This window comes from Falco biarmicus, chromosome 3, assembly GCF_023638135.1.
Source record: "Falco biarmicus isolate bFalBia1 chromosome 3, bFalBia1.pri, whole genome shotgun sequence".
Lineage (NCBI taxonomy): Eukaryota > Metazoa > Chordata > Aves > Falconiformes > Falconidae > Falco > Falco biarmicus.
Window position 1 is genome coordinate 109,777,318 of NC_079290.1, and position 20,779 is coordinate 109,798,096.

A 20,779-nucleotide genomic window follows, 5' to 3' on the forward strand; every position below is an offset into this window, starting at 1 on the left:
AAGACCTTGAAATGAAGAATGGAAAGGAAGGAGAATAAAACTTGGGTGCTGCTGAGCTGGAAAGGCTCAAGAGGCAGGGTGCGGAGCGGAGAGCGTCGCGCTGAAAAATGCGCTTGGCTCGTTGCCACAGAAGCTGTATTTCTTCCCAGAAGTTACTCTTGCTTTTGCGGGATTTGTTTTATTTTTATTTTTTTTTAAAGGATTTTTCAAAAAGGAAGTGTTCTTCCTGGAGTTATGCTGTAGCTCACGCTCTGACAGGGATCACATTACAGGCAATCTGATTAGATTTGGTTTCTAGGAAACTAGAAATCAAGATTATGAACACGCCGCAGGGCTCCCAGGCTTGCTCCTGTCCTCTCCTGTCATCCAGACCCCTGTTGTACACCTGGCCAGCTTGGCCAAAGCAATACTTGGAAGAGCTTGAGGCTCCATCGCTGTTTTTAAGGCGAGAGGTGGGAGGGTTTTCACTTCCCAAGCTATAGGGATGCTGATGGAGAGTTTTGTCCCCCGAGGCCAGATCTGAAGTCACGCTGCCTACCATGAAGTTCAAAATGAGAAGTTTATTGAATCATTTAGGCCACCTTAATTGCAGCATGCAAGAGTAAATACAGCCGGCTGAGCTTTCAGCAGCCTGACGCCGGTGCGGTGCTCTCTGCCTTAAGCTCTGCCTGCTGTTCCGGCAGGGAAAAGTTCTCGCTCCGAGCGTGCCGACAGGGAGCCTGCTCCGAGCTTTTGCTTTCCATGTCTCGGTGTGAGGGATGCATCCTTTGAAGTTGCAAATCAGATTGTGCTGGGCTGGCTTCGTTTGCTCTCTTGGATTTCATCGTTTGCTTGAGATAGTACTAACCTTCTCTTTGGTTCCAGACACACAATACAGATTTTCATTCCCATTTAAAGGTTGGTTTGGTTGAAGAATAGATGAGATTGCTCCAGATGCAAGTGCAAGCCAGCAGTCCATCTAGCATCCAGGCACAGAGGGGGAAAAAAACCCCAGCACCATCTCTTACAGGTTAACCTGACATCTGATCCACAGACAGAAGACGGCTCTACTGTGCCACTTTTATTTACGTCTGGCACATTTTTAAAGCCTTCAGTCCTTTTGAGCCAGCCTTATTCCATAAAGAAAAACATAATGAAACTGTATTGGATTATGAATGTAATCAACAACGTGGTGTAATTTTGCAATAATAACTGTGGCCGTGCTTTTTTTGTGTTGCTGCATGAGAAGAACATTGCTTGTAATTAAATTTTCTGGCTCTGCTTCAAAACGGGTTGCAGTTGACCTTGCCAAATTCTTTGTAATGGTTTGACTGAATTTCTCTACAAAAGCAAAAAAAAAAAAGAAAACCAAGAAGAAACCTACCTGCGTGGTCAGAGGAGTCCAGGGTTGGGCCACTTTTCATGCTTTGGTGATTTCAGCAGCCTCCCAGAAATGGATGCACCTGAAAAAAAAAATGAAAAGAAAAAAATGAACGAGTGCCTTAATCATTTGTCTTGATCAAATAGCAGCTTCTGTTTCAGTGGAAGGGGGGAAGAGCAGAACACAGACCGGTTAGCAGCTGGATGTTCGGAGTTCTGGTTTTTGGAGGGAGGGAGGGAGGGAGGGGGAGGAGCAGGTGGTCAGTTGTACCTCTTGTGCTTGGTTTTGTTTCATTAACAATGAAACGAATTTTACTGGAAAAAGAGTAACTGAATTTTTTTTCATTTTGGAAAATTAACTGAATTTTTCACTCTTGCTTCTGTCTTCTTGTCCTCTCCCAGGAACACCTTTCTACCCAAGTCAGCCAGTGTATCAGTCAGCACCCATCATAGTGCCTACACAGCAGCAGCAGCCTCCACCAGCTAAAAGAGAGAAAAAAACGGTAAGGGATCACCAGTGATGGATCTGTCCCATCTGGGAATTGTCCTGGTTGTAAGGCTGAAGGAAATTAATAATGAGCTAAGCTTAAAACTGAGCTTTATCTACGCAGAGAGGCTTAAGTCTTACCTTTCACGCCTAAGTGTAATTAAACATCGCACAATACTGCCACAACGTCTTATTTTCGATTTTGCTGTGGGGACTGTGACATCTCAGCCAGTCAAAAAGGAAATATTTTTCCGTGTTTTGTGGTGAACTTAAAAGCAGCAGCAGCATCTCCCCGAGCCTGGGCTCCTCAGCTGCCCACGCTGCTGCCTAGAGTTTTACCGAAGAGCCAGGTGGGAATGAACAAACTCAGATCAGTTTGGGGGAGGATGTTAGGAATCGGTTCAAATTGACAAAAAAGAAATTGTTTAATAGTATGCCTTGAAAAAGGTAGAAAACCAAGATGTTCTGAGCGTATTTGCAGGCTTGAAAGAACCTGAACACACAACCTTATGAAAGTGGGTAGAGGTTTGGAGGCCACGTTTCCTCTCTTCCTAATTCACTGGTGAGAATTGGAGAGGGACATATTAATGGAATTTCAAGCCATTCACAGGTGGATGATGGTAGGGAATAGTAAAGGCTCACCAGGCAAATGTAACGTTTAAACAGAAAAATTTAGGGGTAGGCTTGAATTTGTGAATGAATCGTTTCTAAACGATTGAAAAAGAAATTAAATTACATCACTGTGTGTGTTAGTGGTTTGAAAACATCAGAAGATTCATGAGGGAAAAAACCCGAGACTTGTATGTCTTTTAAAACGCAGAATATTTGCATCTTTTGATTTATTTATTTTTTAAGATGATCTGAGGTGACACTTGATTTGGGAAACTGGAAGAGCTGAACAATGTGTTAGCTGGGCTTGCAAGAAAGACCTTTTTTGTAGCTGCTGTCAACAAAGGGTCACGCATCTCCTTTGCCACCCCTTCACCATGCTCTTCAGCATCCAAAACATGACATGGCCAGATCATTGATGCTATTTGAAATGCAAAGATGTTCCCAAACACTGAGCTGCGGTTCAGACATGCCAACGAAGCCAAGTTCTTTGAAGCAGAAAAGCAAAAGTTTTTCTTAAATGCCCGAGGTGCTTTTCTCTGAATGTACTATTTCAGTTTGCTAATTGGTGTTGCAACTGAAGAAATGAGAGAAATTAAAGAAAAATTAAATATGTATATGTACACACACCCGCACGCATCATTAGTTGATTATTCGAGTACTACAAACTTTCAGGCAGGGTGAGCTTGTTTTAAGGCCATTGACTGCTTTGTCAGGAGGAGCGGAGGGCAGGAATTTGTGCCAACTCTTAAGTCCTTGTTGCTGTGGTTAATTAAACGTCTTGGCAGAAAAACTCCATCAAAAATAAGAGAAGACCACATCTTGTCAACATCCCGAGTATGATGTGTATATTTATTGATCTTCCCAAGAGTCCCAAGGACTCTTTGGGTGAGCCCAAAGAGTCAAGAAGACATCACGTGATACTGAAGTTGATAAATCACAAAATCCTTCCGCAGTTAGCGACTTGATATGTTGCTGATTAAAAAAAGCACAGTGGCTTCCAGCGAGACCCCTGCCCTTGGAAGGATTATGTCTCTTGGTTTGCTTGCAGATGTACATTGTGTTCAGCGCAACAGGGACTACTGCGTGCAATTTATCCCAGCGTTCAGCAAAGAGCTTTTAGGAAGGTGGACAAACAATGGCACTGTCTTTAGGTTCACCAAAATCTTCAATTCTTATATTGCAGGTTCAAAAATCTATTTCATGTCAACACAGACAGCTTGGCTGTTCCCCATATTCAGCGACACAGATTGGCTCAAGTGTCAGTTGAGGATTCAAATGATGAGTGTGTTCTTGAGTGGTTTATTTTAGAAAATATTTTTCCTTCCCATTTTGGGGCTTTGGAGAAACTCAAAAAGCAGACTTCTTTCCTAAATGCTGATGAGTTTCATAGCACTTTTGTTTGTTCTTCTTGTGGTTTCCCTTTCCTCTGCTCAGTGTTTTTTGCTTTGATTCCCTTTGTTTTGTTGGTATGACTTTTCTCAGTGTGGAAAGGAAAAACAAGAAGAGCTGATTTGCTTTCCCCCTTTGCCAGCAGCCGGGTTGGCAAGGTCACTGAATTTCATATCAGAGTGAAACATGCCTTTTTTTTTTTTTTTTTTTTTTTTATTACTGCACTTTCCGCTAACTGGCAAGCTTAGTTCTGTAGCTAAACTGTCTGCTAAATTTTCTAAGTTGCAGTAAACATTTTCTAGAGGTAGAGACCGTGTTCTGAATTACAGGGTCATGCACTGGGGTGCACGTATTTAGACCTAACTGGTGTGGTGGTTGAGCACTTTGATTAAATTAGCTTTCCAGTTTAAGGGGTGACATACCATGCATTTCAAGTTATCGAAACAAACCACATTCCAGCATTCCTGCAGAGCATCAGCTCACCCCAGAGCATCTCCTACTGAGCGTAACGGAATTAGGTCCTGTCCATGCACCCCAAGGACAGTGTGTAATGGGAAGATGTTTGAATTATTTCTTTGTTCGATACCGTAGATCCGAATCCGGGATCCAAACCAGGGAGGCAAAGATATAACAGAAGAAATAATGTCTGGAGGGGGCAGCAGGAACCCAACGCCTCCCATCGTGAGACCCACTTCCACACCTACCCCACCTCAGGTAATGAAGTGGCCACGTAGCCTTCTCCCAGTGATGTCTGCTTTGCTTTGCTGTTTGTTAGAGCCAGTTCCTCTCTCCCGTCTGCACCACCCATCACCTCAGACACCTGAATGGTCCTAAATGGGCAACATTCTTCAATGATTTATCTTTTTTTTTTCCCTCCCCTCCAAGTCTGGTCATTTTTTAGCATCCTATAGCCTGTAAAATGTGGAGCTGCAGTGCTGCCACAAGCGCCCCATCCCTGGTTTTGTATCAGCGGTAGATTTTAGAGCTTGTAAATACTTTCAGTGTTAAAGGAGGAGCCAACATGTTTGTGAGAAACATGTTTCTGTTAGTCTTGTGTACCTGAGGAAAGTCCCTATCCTGCATGTGACTGATTATGTACCTTCAATTACATCACTGTCCCTGCTAAGGTCTTTCAGCCTTAGCACTGTTGTTTCAGGGTAACCAGAACGACTGCAGCCCAGGAATTTTTATCGCAGAACCGTGATAAATCTATCACAGATTTGGTCTCTAGTGTGTTCAACCTTAAAAATGCATTTTTCTGATGTAGGAAAACTATCCCAAACCGACATTTTCCATAGCTCATAAATCTCTCCTTGTCACACGCCTTTGAGTTGGACCCCCTCTAAGTCTCTGCATCCTGCTTCACCTGAGAAGGCCACGTGTAATGTCTGGAAATTAAACTGATTGGAAACCCAGGTCTGTTCTAGTCTTTTTTGCCCCAGGGCCAAAAGAGCGTGCTCAGACCTGCAGACCAGCAGTCCTGACGTCAGTGTAAGTCCACCATGACATGAACCGCTGGGGCTGGAAGTGGCTGCGTTATCTAATCAGACTGTTTTTTCTGTCCTCTGACCACTCTTTTCACCTGCAGCAGGAGGAAGCGATGCCTCCTTCATCTCCCTGTAGCATCAGAGATGGAGAGGAGCACGTGGCGGCTTGCCGTCTTCTTCCCAGCTGCTGGCTTGGTGCAGCTGCTGTTTGCTTTGACCATCATCTCAGTTCTCCCTCTCTTTTGGGAGAGATGGTACTGAGCCGCAGACCGCTAAACTGGAATGTTAGTGAACAACTAGAGGAGAAACTTTGTGGTTTGGAAGCTGCCCATGTTTTATCGGAGCTTGTTGCCCACTGCTTGCTGGGCCTGATCAGAAGCCGTGAAGGTTCTGCAGGTGATGGGTGGGCTTCAGGTCAGAGCCTGGCTGAGGCTGGGGTGCAATTTCTTCTTCCAAGTTCTTTCCTGTTCGTTGTCACCAGTTTTTGCTAGCTTTTAGGGTGAAACGGCCTTTCTGGAGCTGAAACTTTACTTTCCCCTCTGTGCCTGGGTAGTTTTATTGCTGGCTGTCCTGTGCAGAGCCCAGAGCACAAGCTTGCCTTGAGACACCCGCTGTGCTGCAGTGGGACCTTGAGGTTACAGCTGGGCCAGTAGCAGTGTAACTGGGATCATGGAGATGAAATAAGGGCTTGGCCCGCAGATCTCCTTGAGCCCAACAGGGTAGTTACAGCTTTTGGCCGTTCCCCTGGCTCAGTGGAATCCTCTTGTTGCTTGGAGGCATGGCTCTGTGCGCTGGGTCACCTGCTTTCTGCTCCTGGTCCCCACCGTGGGCGAGCAGCAGCAAGGCGCGATGCTCGAGCCATTCCCAGCTAGCTGGGTTGTTGCAGCAAGGTCTGCAGTGCTCTGCTGGAAAAAGCTGTCTTCTGCCAGAGAGCGGTGTGATGATTTGCAACTGCAGCTGGAAAAGGGAGAGAGCCGGGAGCTGGTTACATATAGAATCAATTAAAATTATTTTCCAGCATTTTCCGTAAGAGACGATATTAGCGATGTAAAACGTTTGAATGCTGGTGAGATCTTCCTCCCATTATTACATGCTAAATGACTTTCCCCATTAGAAGTGTGGAAGAGTTGAAAACAGCCAGAGTTTCAGATTGTGTTTATGCATGGTGCAGCTAATCCAGGCACTCTACCGGATCATTTTTGCATTCTGAAATCTATTTTAAGATACTACAATTAAGTAAAACAGGACGAAATAAATGTTTTTCAAGAGGAGGTTAATAAGCATGAATTTGTATCAGCTGTAATTTATATGCAGAGCACAGCAGTGATGTCCAATCATCTACTCTAAGTTAAGGTATGCAAATACTTTATTGTTTAATATCCAGGGTTCGTTTTGATTAGGTACTTGGAACCACTTTTGTTAATCACAGAAGACCTGTGAAATAGTGCTCCCCAGAAAAAGTTCATTAGTGTACCATAACTGAACATTTAAGCCCACTTAAGCCAGGAAATTCGAAGTTATTGTCCCAACAGCATCTCTAATTTATTCATTTGGAGCAAGTTAAGTATCTTGGGGGAAATTAGGTAGTGCCTTAATAACTGGATGTTATAATTTTGAACGGTCTAAAATCAGTCAACTTTAAACATCCAGCCATAACTTTGCTTGAAACACGCTACGGCTTTTTCATAATCTCTTTCCCCAGCTTAAAAGCATGAGCTTCACAGAAAAATACCTGCCTCCCGAAATGCTCATGATTTAGGGCAGCTCCTGGAACAGAAGCAAGGGGAGCATCGTCACTGTTGTCTTGTTTCGCCATCCCTTTGAGTCAAACGCTGCACATCCTGGGGTTCGGCGAGATACTGTCTGGGTGAACACGCAAAATGCGAGCATGCAATCTCTGGGCTTGACGAAGCATCATCGAATCAGCGACTCCCAGTCCAATGATATTTTAGAAGGATGCTAAATTCTAGTGACACTTCTTTTATGGTGTTGGTTAGTGTCAGTAATCTTGTTATTTATAAAGACAAGAACAGAAGGAGAAGCTTGCTCAAGAAGTGCATGGAAGCCACTGCTGTAGACCAATCCCTGTCCCAAATTCCACATTTCTCTGAGAAAGAAACCATTTTATTGTAATAATAGGTTTCAAAATTTTCATTTTTTTCCTTTAGATTTGGATTTTTGTTTTTAACTAACTCGAAGAAAACCTGAAACTTTGAGAACACGAAGCCACAGCACCCTCTTCTCTCAGTAGATTAAGCACATGAACATCAAAAAAAAATCTGAAATTGTCCAGCAGATGGGCACTGCTGCCAAGACTGAAGCCGCCTGGTTTTAGCCATTTCCATGCTTTTTGTACCTCCTGCTTTGTAGTCAGCGTCGCTAACCAAAAAGTGCTTTAGGTGGAGCGTTTCCAGCCCCTCTGCAGTGCTTGCTTAATTACTAAAATGCGTTAAAGTTCCTGCAAGAGAAGCTGGCAGTAAGTGGAGGTATTATTTATACGTTTCTAGCACGATGCTGTTTTTCACGCTATATTTTTTGCTGGGAAGATAAATAAATTGCAAGACCGCATGTTGGGTCTGGCTACGGTATTTACTCAGCACTGACTTACAGAGAAGATCACCTTTTAAAGAGTAAGAAATGCTCTTATTCTCCTGGCAAACCTCTTCCAAGCATCAGGGGGTTTGTCGTACGTTGTGTTTGCTCAGTCTACGGGCCATGGTAGGATATAATAACAGAGCAATTCTTTTAACATCGTAAATCACAAGAGGAATTTTGAGTGGGGGTTTTTTTTCCTAGAAAGTCTCTAAATGCTGCATTTTGAAGCTGCGAGCCTGTAAGGGTCAGTACTTAAGTGCCATTTATTATTGCTTTGCTGTATCATTCCCACAAAATGAATGAGCGCTTTCCAAATTTGTTAAGAAAACATGTTTACTGACCCAAGGAGTTTCTAGGCTTACAGGTTTCTTGTCCGGTATTCTCGTTTGGTTCCTGTGATTTTTACCACGTTCTCCTTTTTCCCTGCTGCTTTCATCCATAAATTTTTCCTGAAATGAAACTAATGATCCGCTGAGGGTGAGGGGAAAGCGTTCTTGAAACCTGCTCATTTGTAAAACCGTGTTTTCTTTGGCTTCCTTCAGCTGTGGCTGGAGGGGGGATGCAGCTCTTCATCAGGCTGATTCCTGGAAGAGGAGAAATCCCAAATAAAATTTCGATCCTTTGCCCCGCTTACTCTACATTTTGATTTTTATTTTTCCAGATGTGCTTTTGCACAGTCCTCCTTTACCTTTGTGTTGCCTGAAATGGTGAAAAATACGTGTACGGAGAGGATTCACTCTTTATTTTGGACTGTTTAGACGCAATAGCTGAAAAAGCTGGAAATGGGAGTGAAAAAAGAGTCCCAGGAAGAGGAGCGAGTTGCTGCAGTTTTGGCTTTGTGGTTATTTAGGGAGATAAGTTTTGCCTGGAATTTCTGATAGCCTGTCCAAAAGAAGGAATGGGACAGCCATGTCTTGGGTACTCTGCTTTAGTTTGATTCTTTAAAAAAAATCCCTTTTCCTGTTGATCTTCTGAGAAGTCAGTGTGGGTTTAGAGCTAGGTGAGATCAGACACCTGCAGAGAGCTGCATGACTCTCCCCTTTAGATTATTAAATTTAAATTTAGCCCGTTTCTTCTTCACATGGCCCCTGATATGTGTTTAAGGGGATTTTGCAAATGTGAATCGTTGACTTGCCCCCTCTGTTGGCTTTAACGTACACAGGTGCTTTACCTGGACGTCCGAGGTAGTTGTTTAGCCTTCTGAGATAAAAAACAGGGGATTGTGTCTTTATCAAACCTTCATGAACACAAATGAAGCATTTAGTGGGGACATAATTAAAAGACATGATCTCTGCAACTGGCCATGGCTTTTTCAGTCCTGTGACCGTGCTGCTCTTGCAGTTTTGGGTTTGGATGTAGAACACCTCGGGCTCGCTCCGCGTTGGCTGGGCACCAGCTCCTCCTGCTCCCCTTCAGACTGACGCACAGTCGGGTTTATTCTCATATTACCCAGCAGGTACCATCCGTAAGTCCCTTTGTAGAATGTGTCAGGTGTATTTTTTTCATGCAACCACACAGGTTCAACCAGTCTAGATGATTTTCCTCCTATAACAAGTTAGTATATGTGTGTGCATAGAGATACGCATATACCTTATTCATACGTAAACACGTTATCTGTCGATAATAAATATAAGGTGTTTGAAATAACCCATCAGTTGAGGAGGGAGTCAAGTCCAGAGAGAAAATTTAAATTGCAGCGCGGTCCAGGAGTCTTGGCGTGTGCCTGACGTTGTGCAGACTACGCGGAGGAGCGCTTCTGCTGCTCTTGGAGGAAGCGTTCGGATGAAATGTGTTAACAACTGTGCTGTCTCTTTCTTGCTGTTGTGAACAATAATCGTCTCTTTTCCCCCTTTTCCTGCTGCCTTTTCCTCCCCCCCTTTCTCATGTACTTTTTGAATTTCTTCAATCGGTCTATGTATCTTTTCTCTTGATTTTTTTCCCTGCCTTTTATTTTCCTGTTCTATCCTACCCTGTCCTTGCCTCCCCACTTGCTTGCTTGTGCTCCATGTTGCTAGTTTTTATGTTCGCACGCTCATTATCACCCTTTTTTGTACTTCAAATCCCAGCAGCTGTCCAGCCAGGTCCCCGAGCACAGCCCTGTGGTTTATGGGACTGTGGAGAACACCCATCTCGCTGCCAGCACCCCTGTCACTGCGACTAGCAACCCGAAGCAAGGTTTGTTGATGGATTTTTTTTTTTTTCCTTCCCTGATTATTTTTAGTCATTTTTCCCCCCTCCTTTCTTGTTTTAGTTTGAATATTTTTGGCGTGGAGACAAGCAGTCAGCAGAAATAGGAGGGGAGGGACTTCTTTTCCTCCAGTGGAACATTTTAACAATGTGTTGCTAAGGGAATTAATTGAAATTTGCCAATGTGAAACTGGTTAAAAATAATTGTATTGAAGGTTATAGGTCCTAAACATTTTTTCAGAGCACGAAGATGCATGAACCTCCTCTCGCCCATGCACTGTCCTTCAGAAACAAGCATGTTGTCAGTAGAATGCTCGTAGCCAGGGAGGCTTTATATCATTTGGACAATTAGCCATAGCAATGGCATGTAACCAGAGCGTCTTATGGCTCCTCCAGAGCTGCTTGTGTGTCCTGTCCTACAGGACGTGGGCAATATTAATTAGAAAAAAAACCCCGTTGACGTGCCAAGTGTCTCATAAATGGCGTAACAAATTTTGCTGACATTAGTCAAAATGGCACAGATGGAAAAATTTTATGGAAGTGGTTACATTTCATTCTCCTATCTAAGAATATGCAATTGAAGGGAGATTTTCATTATTTTTAAACCGTTCAAAGAAAAGGTGTCCCAGGAGGGGGGACGGAGCGTGCCAAGTCTCTTCCCACACTGAAATTTTATAGCCACCTAAAAGCCATTAAGAAGCTGTAGTTAATAATGTGTATACTGCCGTCACGTTAACAGACGTGGTGTTGGAATACAGAGTTGACACCACTGTTTGCTTCCCAGTTACTCACCGCATTGCAGCGTTTGCGGCTTCTGCCTCGAGCGATGTGTACAAGGAAGCCAAGAAGTGCCACCTTTCGCTCCTGAGCCTTGCCTGTAACCTCGGAGCCTGACGAGATTTTTTTTTTTTTTTTTTTTTTTTCACCAGAGTATTTGCTAGAGGAAAGCTAAGCCCCAGAGGAGCACAGCTCTAGAAGGGAGGGGAAAAAAAGCTGCCTCTGGTGCTTCAGGTGCCATAGATTTCATCAGCAGCACGGCCACTACTTGAAAGTAGAGGGAGGTATCCCTGAGGCTGATTTGTGTCGTGCTGAAGTTTACTGAAAATGTTGCTCTTTCACAGCCATAGCACAGACTTCAGGGGTTTCCCTCAGCAAAAGCTGCTCCACGGACACATCTCTAAGCTGCTGCAGTGTCTAGAAATGGTTGAAAAGGGACCTCTTGGAGATCACCTGGTCCTGTCTCCCACTCGAAGCGGGACTATGGCTTTGTCTAGATCTTTGTGCAAAGCTTAGTTGTCTCTGTCCCCTGGAAAAGTGGTGGGTGGATTTAACACGCGTCCATTCGACTGTGGCTGTACTGGCTGAGCGTAGCTCGCCGGCTCGCTGACGCTTGCTGCTCAGCTCTTCCCGGTCCGTGTCCCCCCTCTGCTGACGTGCCGGGGACATCTCTGAGCGCACCGAGCTGCGAGGTGGCACTGGGACTGGAACAACTGGTGACTGCACTGCAGGTACCGCAGTGCATCCGCCCTTTCCAGCAAGTGGATGCTGAACCGTAAAATCCAGCATTTACATCATGGTATTTCAGCCCTGTGTATGAAAACTGGTATTTCCAGGACAAATGGGTCTTCTCACTCTTCTCTCTCTCTTTAACGTAATCCCTTCGTGGGCAACTGGAAGTAAACTGGAAGTAAGTGGTCTGTAGTTAGTTACGCAGGTCTGACTGTGCTGGTTTAAATACAAATCAAGGCTTGAACTGGGATTCAACGCTGATGAGCTTTCCTGTGTTTTATCTCCGTTCCATCCTGGAAAGAGTCAAACATTTGTTCCAGTCCAAAAATTGCTAAAGAGCACATTTATGTAAGCATTGCGGCGCGAGCGAGCCCTGAAATAACACCATCAGCGTTCGACTGTGGCCTCGGGCTGGGGGGGAGCAGCGGCAGTGTCAGTCGCAGGACAGAGCAAATAAAAGGTGAAGGAACTTGAGACACTATTAAAATTACTTATTTAAGTCCAGCTAGCGAGCTGGGGGGGTGCATCTTCCCAGAAATATATACCAAGGTATCAAGATATTTTTTCACTTTGTGCCTGAATGTTGGGGTTTTCCTTGTTCCAAGATGAAAATAGTCATAGATAGGGTTGCATGGCTTTCTTAAAAAAGTGCTTATTAAACCCCGGGTTATCGCTTCCCTGAAGTCCCGCTCACTGTGTTCATCCTGTGGGTTGGATTCTCTCGTGCCCTTTGCCTCTTGCGCTTGTTTGCATCAGTTGAAATTTGGTATAACGCCGTCAAGTCTTAATTTTGTGAAATTCAGGGTTTTGCAGTTATTTATAACTGCGCACGGCGTTTGGCCCATTCGCTGGGCTGGCATCAGGAACAGAGCACGTGTGCTCTGGGCTTTCTCCCTGCGAGTGTCTGCAGTCCCTGTTATTTTTGCATCGAAGTCATTAGTGAGGCTGAATTCGGGCTTGCGCGGCGTTTAATACCCTTGTTTTTTTCTTTAAAAGATAATTATTTGGTATTTGCTGCTTTTAAAGCAGCTTCTGGCTTTTCAGGCTGCAAAGCTCATATATGAGTTGGAGGTATAGGAATTGCTACAATAATACCGTGAAAAGTACCATTGCCTGGGGGCAAGCAGCTAGCTGTCGTTCCTGTAGGTGCCCATGGTGCATATATATCAGCGGGGCTGCAGAAGGCAAAGATATTGCTGGAGAATTCGGGTCAAGCTGATGGCAGACGGCGCAGGAACCTGGCTGCAGGCCAGGCTGGTGCACAAGTTCTAATGGGGTAAAATTGTGCATGAAATCAGAGCTGTCCGTGTTTACTCAGCTGGCCCAGGTTCCCTGGGATGTTTGGGGTAGTCGTCGTATTATTTTTTAAAACCTCTTTCCAACTCCTGCAATGTATCAGACAGGGAGAATGTATAACAGGGTTTGTGGAAAATAGATGAACATCAGATCCCGAAGTTTGGAAAGCTTCGAGCCTCTCTGCTGACACTGTGACTCAGTAACGTGTGCTCCAAAAACTGCCTGCGAAGCCAGCATCGGGACCGCCGCGCCAATGTTTGCATCAGGACAAAAGATGGAAAAATGGCAGCAAGCCCAGCGATTATTTTCAGATAAACACCACAAAGCAGAAATGAATTCCCGTATCCAGTAAAATCTTCCCCATCCGTCACTCTGGGCAGTCTCTGCCACCACAGCAACCCAGCTCCCTCTCTGGCTTTAATGGCTTTTCACGGAGGAGGTAGCAAGCATCTGTCCTGCTGAGTTGGTAAAAGTGTTTCTAATGAACAGTAATTGTGCAAGATTTGTTTTTATCTGGAGATTTTCAGAAATACCTATGGATGGAACAAGCTTTCGTCCTGAACAGCCCAGCGCTTCCAGTAAACAATTTCTAAATATAATGTGAGGAATGATATTGGCGTATTTAGGAAAAAGGGGTCTGATTCAGTTTGGATGAATTGCGTTGATTTTTTTGTTTTCCCTTCCCAACTGCATGTTGTTTCATGTGACTGTTTCTGTAATAGTTGGCAGGGACGAATGTTTCTTTGCCAGGACTTAAGAGATTTGTCCTCCGTGATGGTGGTTCAAGTTAAGATCCACTTCTCATTAACCAAATCTGCTCATTGTTCTTCTGACACCCTCCCTCCCCCCTCAAATTACATTTTTCCTTGAATTTTGCACACACAGCCTCTATCAGTGGCTAATATATTGGCCAAATAAAGTGTAGTTTGAAGCAAGCGTGCTTAAACCACTGGTTTTAAAACGCAGCTGTATGTTTTTGCTGTGTTTTTGATCTCCCAGAATGTTTTTCTAGACACTTCAAATGCTTTTCTTTTTTTGAGCAATCTCATTTGACTCAAGGGAGAGAATATCCAGGCAGTTGTTTATAGTGAGCTGTAAATGTCAAGAATGCTCCATGAGTTGTCTCCAAAGGATGTTCCAGAAATCGGAGGTGACGCATTTTCTTTTCTAAACCAGTTCCCTGGTCCTTCCGCGGAACCTTCAGAATCAAAATCAGCTGTTGGGATACTTTCTCCCATCTTTTTTCCTCATTTGTCATCTTCCTCCAAAGCCATCTCCCTACGTGCCTCATTAAGTTAATAAACTACTGCTTTGGCCGTAGTCCTCACTGTAATGCTGCTGGGGCTGTTGATGGCCAGAAACAAAGTTCTTCATTGCTCCAGCTGTTCCTAAAGACGGGACTCGATGCTCCAAGCAGTTTCAGATGGGTTTTCCTTGAAAAGCTCTTTCCCTTCGCCGTGTCAGTTGAATAAGTCCCAAATGGAAAGCTGGCAGAGCTGGAAAAGGCCGAGCAAAGCCATACCTCTTCGGTTCTACCCGAATTTTGATGATTCAAGGTTGGTCATGGCCTTGGATTTCCTAATCTGAACAGCAGGGTTTGTGCCTCTGGCTTTTCCAGAATTACTTTTTGCTGGTGTGGCAGTGTCCTGGAGGAGTTCCCTGTTGCTTCAGCGCTCAGAAAGCCTGGGGACACCTTGCATTGATGGAGCAGAGCAGAGCTCCCACCCTGAGGACGGCTGAAGCTGACCTCCTTGGAACGGTGATTGGGAACTGGACTGTGGAGTCCCCTCCATCTGCGTGTTGACTTTGCGCAATTCCTGTCCCATCCCATTCGTCTCGCGGAGTTGTAGCACAAAGGTGCTTTCCTAAGCAAGATCTTCCATCATCACGTTGGAAGTGGGAGATGGTGTAGCAGAGATCCCAAGAGATCCCGTGGATCCAAGATCCTGAAAGATTATGGAGCCAAGATCATACTTTGTTCAGAAGAAGTGCATTCCACGGAGTTGCAGCAGACCTTTGGGAACCGCGTGACGGTCAGGGCAGGAATGTTATCGCAGTCCTGCTGCTCATCGCAGGAGAAGTACGGGGACGTCTCTCCGCACAGTGTTTTGGGGGTTGGTTTGGTACAGTCCATCTTTCACCGTGCTCTTCCCACCGTGCCTGATGCCCTGGGACCACAAACAACAAGAGGTGGCTGTCCTTTGGCGGCACCTGTGCTTACATCTCTTTTGAGGTTTGCTTTCTTTGGGAAAAGGTACCTTTGCTGAAATGTCAAACGAAAACAAGGAGGTTGTGTCCTTTAGTCTGATGGGTGATGGAAAAACAAACTCAGTGGATCTCACGTGTTAGCAATGGCAGGACATGTGGCGTGTAAAAGAAGAGCCCGTCATCACTTGTGGAGTGGTTTCCCCGTTTTACAAAGAGGGGGAACAGTCGCGGAGAGCGCCTGCAGGCTGCCAGTGTCTCCGTCTGCCTGTGTTCTGGAACATGAGTTTGCCCGGGTCTTGGCGTTAAAACACCAGGCTCCTTTGAGGCAGAATCCAAGTAAAGTGTATTTTTATCTTCTGTAATTTCTGTCAAGAAAAGTTCTATTTTCAGCTGCAGAGTTTCTGCAATAAAATCCACATTTTGTAACACGTACATGCCGTTTCGGTAAAGGATGGCCCTTTACTGTAGAGCCTGTCTTCGGTAAAATAGAAGCAGCAGTTGCATTTTCAGATTTGCAGTTGTGGGCTGCCTGGGCTTTTGTTCTAGGTGCAGGGTGGGGTTCAGGTGCCTTCCTCGGAGCTTCTTGAATAGTGGGTGGGATGCAGGTGAGGGGATCTGAGTGGGCTTAGGTACAGCAAAGGAAAACGGGGTTTGACTTGCTGTTTGTCACGTTGCCTTTTTCCCCCCCCTCTCCTTTCACAGAAGAGAAGCCAAAACCAGATCCAGTATTAAAACCACCTTCTCCAGTCCTCAGACCAGAACCTACTGGGGAGAAAAAAGATCAAGCTGGCCAGACGACTGAGGCCACCCCAGTGGAAACCCCACCAGAACTTCCTCTTGCTCCATCGCCAACCCCAGCCGCTCCCATCACCGTTGTTTCTGCTGCCGCCGCTGCTGCTGTTGTCACCATTTCTAGTAAATCCACATTCACAACTGACTCGGAGGAGAAATGTGAACTGGCTTCCCCAAACGAGGAGGCGATACCTATATCTAATGCCACGGCCTGCACGGACACATCAGACCCTTCGCCAGCAGAAGAGGCTGATGCCGAGGTGTGCAAAGAGCCTAGTAGTGTAGCATCTAGTGATATTCCAGTGACTGCTAGTACTAATCTAATTAATGAAATGAATGGAGTTAGCGAAAAAGTAACTGCTGCAGAGAGCGTAGTAGATGTAGCCCAGACGGAAGTTGCGCCATTGACTGTTGAGTTGGAGACACCAGAAGCACCTCCAGCAGAAGTGGAAAGCGTGCCATCTTCCAGTGCTCTTCACACTGCTCCCTCTCCTCCTCCCACCCCACCTCCCACCCCTCCGCCTCCTTCTCCTCCGATTTCTGTTGCTGCTGCTGCTGTTACCACTACAACTCCTTCTCCACCTCCTCTTCCATCTCCTAGTGCCCTCCCTGTTGCTCAGGGAGATTTAGAAGCAGAGGAGAGCACAAGAACTACTATTAACGAAGAGATAAAAGATACTGAAAAGAAGGAAGAGACAGAAGCAGATGGGCAACTGGAGGAGAGCACAGAGGCTCAGAGTTTAAACTCGAACAAGAGTCCTGTCCCAGGTAAGTAACCAGCCACGGCACCTTGGTTGCATGCGGTGAACTGGAGGATGAAGGAAAGGGACTTTGGGGTGGCTCTTCCGTCAAGAGGTATTTGTTTCTGTTTGTCAAAAAAAAAAAAAAATCTGATCGTGCTGCGTGATCGCAAAATGATAATCTTTGTTTGCAGGGACAAAAAACCCCTCACAGTTGTTCATAACGGAGGTAGCTGACTCAGATGCACGTCCCAGGGTTGGCTGGGTTCGTGTAAGCTGCCAGCATTTCGCTTTCACGATGCTACAGGGCAGCGCGCCCAAGTGCTGCTGACAGGGGGGGTTCAGGGACACTGCTCCTGTTCTCAGGGATGACCGGTTGGTTTGCAGACCTGTTGCACTGGATCGATCCTGCTCCTCAGCCGGGTTAACGTTCACACCCTGAAGCCCTTTGGGTGAACATTCCAAGCCAGCGATTTCTGGAAACCACTGGGGTGGGGTTTTTTCCAGCTATAAAAATGTGTTGTGCTGGTGCCAGATGTGGGTGAATGAAATGGACCGTTAAAGCTCTTCCAAACGACTGAAGCACCCAGTATCACACACCTCAGTCTGCCCAGCTTTAATTAATCATGTGGCTGGTTTTCCTCTGCAAAAGCAACATGTAAGCGAAATTCCCCCTTCTCCTCGCTCGGCTCGGCTGTTCTCATTTCACTGTTCTTGACTTTTGCAGAAAACAAGGTGCTTTGGTTCGGGAGATGTAGGGTCTCGTTACCAATTACTAAAAATTGACATTTCTGTAGCTGCCTTTTAAAATCCAGGCTACTTCTCTGAATGTTGTTACCTGCCTTTGGTTTCAGTGTCCCATCACATCGCTGGTTTAGCATTTAATGGATTAATATAGACCACTGGCTTTTTATTTGCTGTATTTTCTATAGGAAACGGCTTCTTTTTTTTTTCAGGACTTCCTGGAAGTGAAACTGGAAAAGTAGTTAAATCAGTCAATTACTTGTATTTAGCTGCTGGGGGGAGTATAATAGTGGTTATTATGCACGTATAGCAGTGTTAAATTATTTAAATGTGTTACATCTTTTACACCCTGTTTTGTAGTCCTTTCAGAGCTGTGAAGCTGAGGTGGTTTATCTAAATATATCCTTTGAATTTGGGGAAGCTTGGATGAGAAACGAAGGAGAAACAGGTTGTGATTTGGTTTACAGGTTTGTTTTAAGTAACATTTAATAGTAATTTTTAAATTTTTACTATAAAAATAGTAACAATTAATAAGTAACATTTTATTAATAAATAAAATAAATTTTAACTAGTTAAAATAGGGGGATCTTTTTGTTTATTCTTTCATAAGCAAGCGATAGATGTGTAATGGCATCAGTAGCATCTAGAGCTACGCCCTTCTACGGATTAAATTAAATGAAAACCTGAAATTGGCCTTGTTCCATATTAGTGTAATGCTGTGTGAGGTCAATATGCTGGATCTTAAATAAAATCCATTATCTAGAGAAGATCAGAAAGATCCCTTCACTATAGCAGCCACAAGGGGTTTTTTTCTGTTAATCTTTTTCTATTTTTATTTTACTCGGGTTGTTTCACTGCTCTGGCACTTGTTCTTTCTATCTGAGCTTCTTCATAACAGAAATGGGACTCTCTTCTGTAAATAAGGTTTTACAAGGCCAGGTTCCAGCTTGCAGTATTATTGCTTGCTTTGTAATGTCCAGTAGTTTAAATTAAAAAAAAAAAAAAAAACCACCTTAGTGTTTTGGGCTTTTAATTATGCAGAAGATAATTTTAATGTTCTAATGCCATTAGGCTAGGCAGCACACATTAGCCAATACATCGGCTTTGGCAACAGAGAAACAAATATTTCTTAAGTCATGTAAAAGATCACTTGAGACTGATTACAATTAAAAGCTCAGTACTTCAAGGAGAGCAAAATATTCCTCATGTCGGTTTTTTGTGCTGTACCCCTTCTTTAATGATGTGTAACTGTATTGCATTTCTCTGCCAACCTTTTTTTGAGGCATAATTTTACAATTCTTCCTTGGAGAGATGAAGAGAGATGTAAATCAGGTAATCTGAAGGTGATTGCTAATTCAGGCATTCATCTAGGCTGATCAAGGAATTGCATGTCTCTGCTATAGGCTGGAAATATAGATGCTGAACTTTAGGAGCAGGGAGAAAGGGGTGAGTTTTATTTTTTGTTTGGGTTGGTTTTTTTGTTCTTGGACTAAAGGCCAAGAATCTTTTTTATGATCTCTGGAAATACGAGAGAAATTGGGATAAGGGAAACTTCTCAAACGTGCTGGTAAGTCTGAGCTCGGTGACTTAACAATATTTCTTTGGGGTTTTCAGCAGAAGAGTGTGTACTTGGTACCGAGCAGTTTGGTTGGCCCCAAATCGTGCCGCTTTATTCCCCTTAATGGTAGCTGATCTGATTGGACTGGGAGACTACCAAGACCCAAGACCTTTTGGAATAATCTAATTGCTGCAGCCCTTGCTTCTGAGTTTCCTTCTCAAAGTTACCACCTGGCCTGCTTAAAAACATGGTGCTTTCTGAACGAGGGGTTTGCCCGCCCCCTCCCTGGCCTGGCAGGGAGGCTTGCAGGTGTATCCCATATTTTGCCACGGAGTTGACAGCTTTTCAGAGATGAACTAAATTACTTGCTTGTTCCTCGAGGGCTTTACAGAATACAGCTTCTAACAGTCAGAGAAACTATATTTTTTTCCTCCATCAAGCTGTGTATAAAGAGCAAAACAAGTACGTTCAGACTGCAAAGACTTTCTCTTAAATGTTGTTCTCCAGCCATTCTCTTTCACAGCTCACAAAAATGATTTTTTCAGTGTTTGCAGGAAGAGTGGAGCTAAGCAGAGCTGACCCTTGGGGGGCCCAGGGGAACCTCCACTCTTTCTTTGCCTCTGGCATTAGGTCTCCACCAGATTTCCAAGGTCAGAGGATGTCTACGGGAGCACCCATGTTGTATTCTTCTTTGCAGAAACTGGAGTATGCTTGGGTTTATTTTACACTATATTCTGTCTACTTTTAATGTCTCAAGTTGTATTAGCCGCATAGTGGAGGCAGCAGTTGTAGTGCTTTCAACTCAGTGTCCGGCAGCAGCTGGTTCATCCGCCGCCTGCTCATCAGCATCATCAGTCTTGCGTATCCCCTCCAAAATGGGGCAGATTTGAAGGATTTCAGAGTGTTAAACCACTGAGAACTGAGGGTTTTTTTATCCTGCAAGCAGGATGTTGTACCTGGGTATATGGTTTCTTGCTGTTGACTGTTTCTGTTCTGAGCATACATCAGACTGTGGGGTTAGAGGAGACACGTTCACCCTATTCCAAGCATGCAGGTGGCAGATCTCATTCCTGTCTGCTCAGGAACAATTATCTCAGGGTTCTCTGGACGGGCAGAGCTGTTTTCTGCAAAGGGCAAGGGCACGCAGCTTTTAAAATAATTAATTCCTACTCATCTCCATGACAAGGAAAAAAACCACAGATGATATTAAGAGAGGAGCTCCGCACTCGGCCTGCCATCCTTACTAAAAACAGTTAAAAGTCATCAACGACGTGCAGTCGCTTTGGTTATTAAATTCTGGGTTTTCTCTAGTAGCTTTGCCAGCTGTGATGAGGGATCAGCGCTGCTTGAGGAGCAAAACAGGAAAAATGGTGGTGGTGGAATGGAACTTCTAAGGAAGGGGGCACTACCAGAGGCTGGAAGCCTTTTGGACGTGCTCTGAATGCCTGCCTTTGATATCATCTTTCTGTCTATGGCTATTACAAGAAGCAAAGAGGAAAATAAGAGATTGCTGTCTGTCCCAGGCAGAACTCCTAGGAACACAGGAAGCCAGAAGAGCTTCATACCCGCTGGATTCAAAGGGCTGTTTCTTGCAGAGCTAATTTAGAGACATACTTCAGGTAGCCCAACTGACGGTGGGTCGCTGGATTTCTTAGCTGTGGGGGGCTGTAACAAGTAACTTGGGGCAGTAATTAGAAATATTTGGAGAAGCAGCTCCAGCACCCAGGGCTGGAGAGCTGGAGACATAAATCAGTTACTGCCGTTTTCTTGATTTGCTGCCATAGACCAGTGGAATATATTTTTCTTTCCCATGAGC

At 44.6% G+C, this 20,779-nt stretch overlaps 1 protein-coding gene across 22 annotated transcripts in view; it reads left to right on the forward strand.

The window, feature by feature from the left end:
• EIF4G3 (eukaryotic translation initiation factor 4 gamma 3) overlaps positions 1-20,779 on the forward strand; it is a 148,353-nt gene that overhangs the window by 85,911 nt on the left and 41,663 nt on the right. For 14 of the 22 annotated variants that reach the window (XR_008821076.1, XR_008821075.1, XM_056333788.1 and 11 more), the window contains 4 exons: positions 1,762-1,862; positions 4,439-4,561; positions 9,996-10,104; positions 15,832-16,689. Coding sequence is in view for 20 of the 22 variants with exons in the window: in XM_056333788.1 (XP_056189763.1) it covers positions 1,762-1,862; positions 4,439-4,561; positions 9,996-10,104; positions 15,832-16,689 (1,191 nt within the window). In the remaining 2 variants the exon portion in view is untranslated. Of the gene's footprint in view, positions 1-1,761; positions 1,863-4,438; positions 4,562-9,995; positions 10,105-15,175; positions 15,466-15,831; positions 16,690-20,779 lie in introns of those variants that run through there. The other 8 variants (XM_056333774.1, XM_056333777.1, XM_056333779.1 and 5 more) reach the window with 2 other exon arrangements.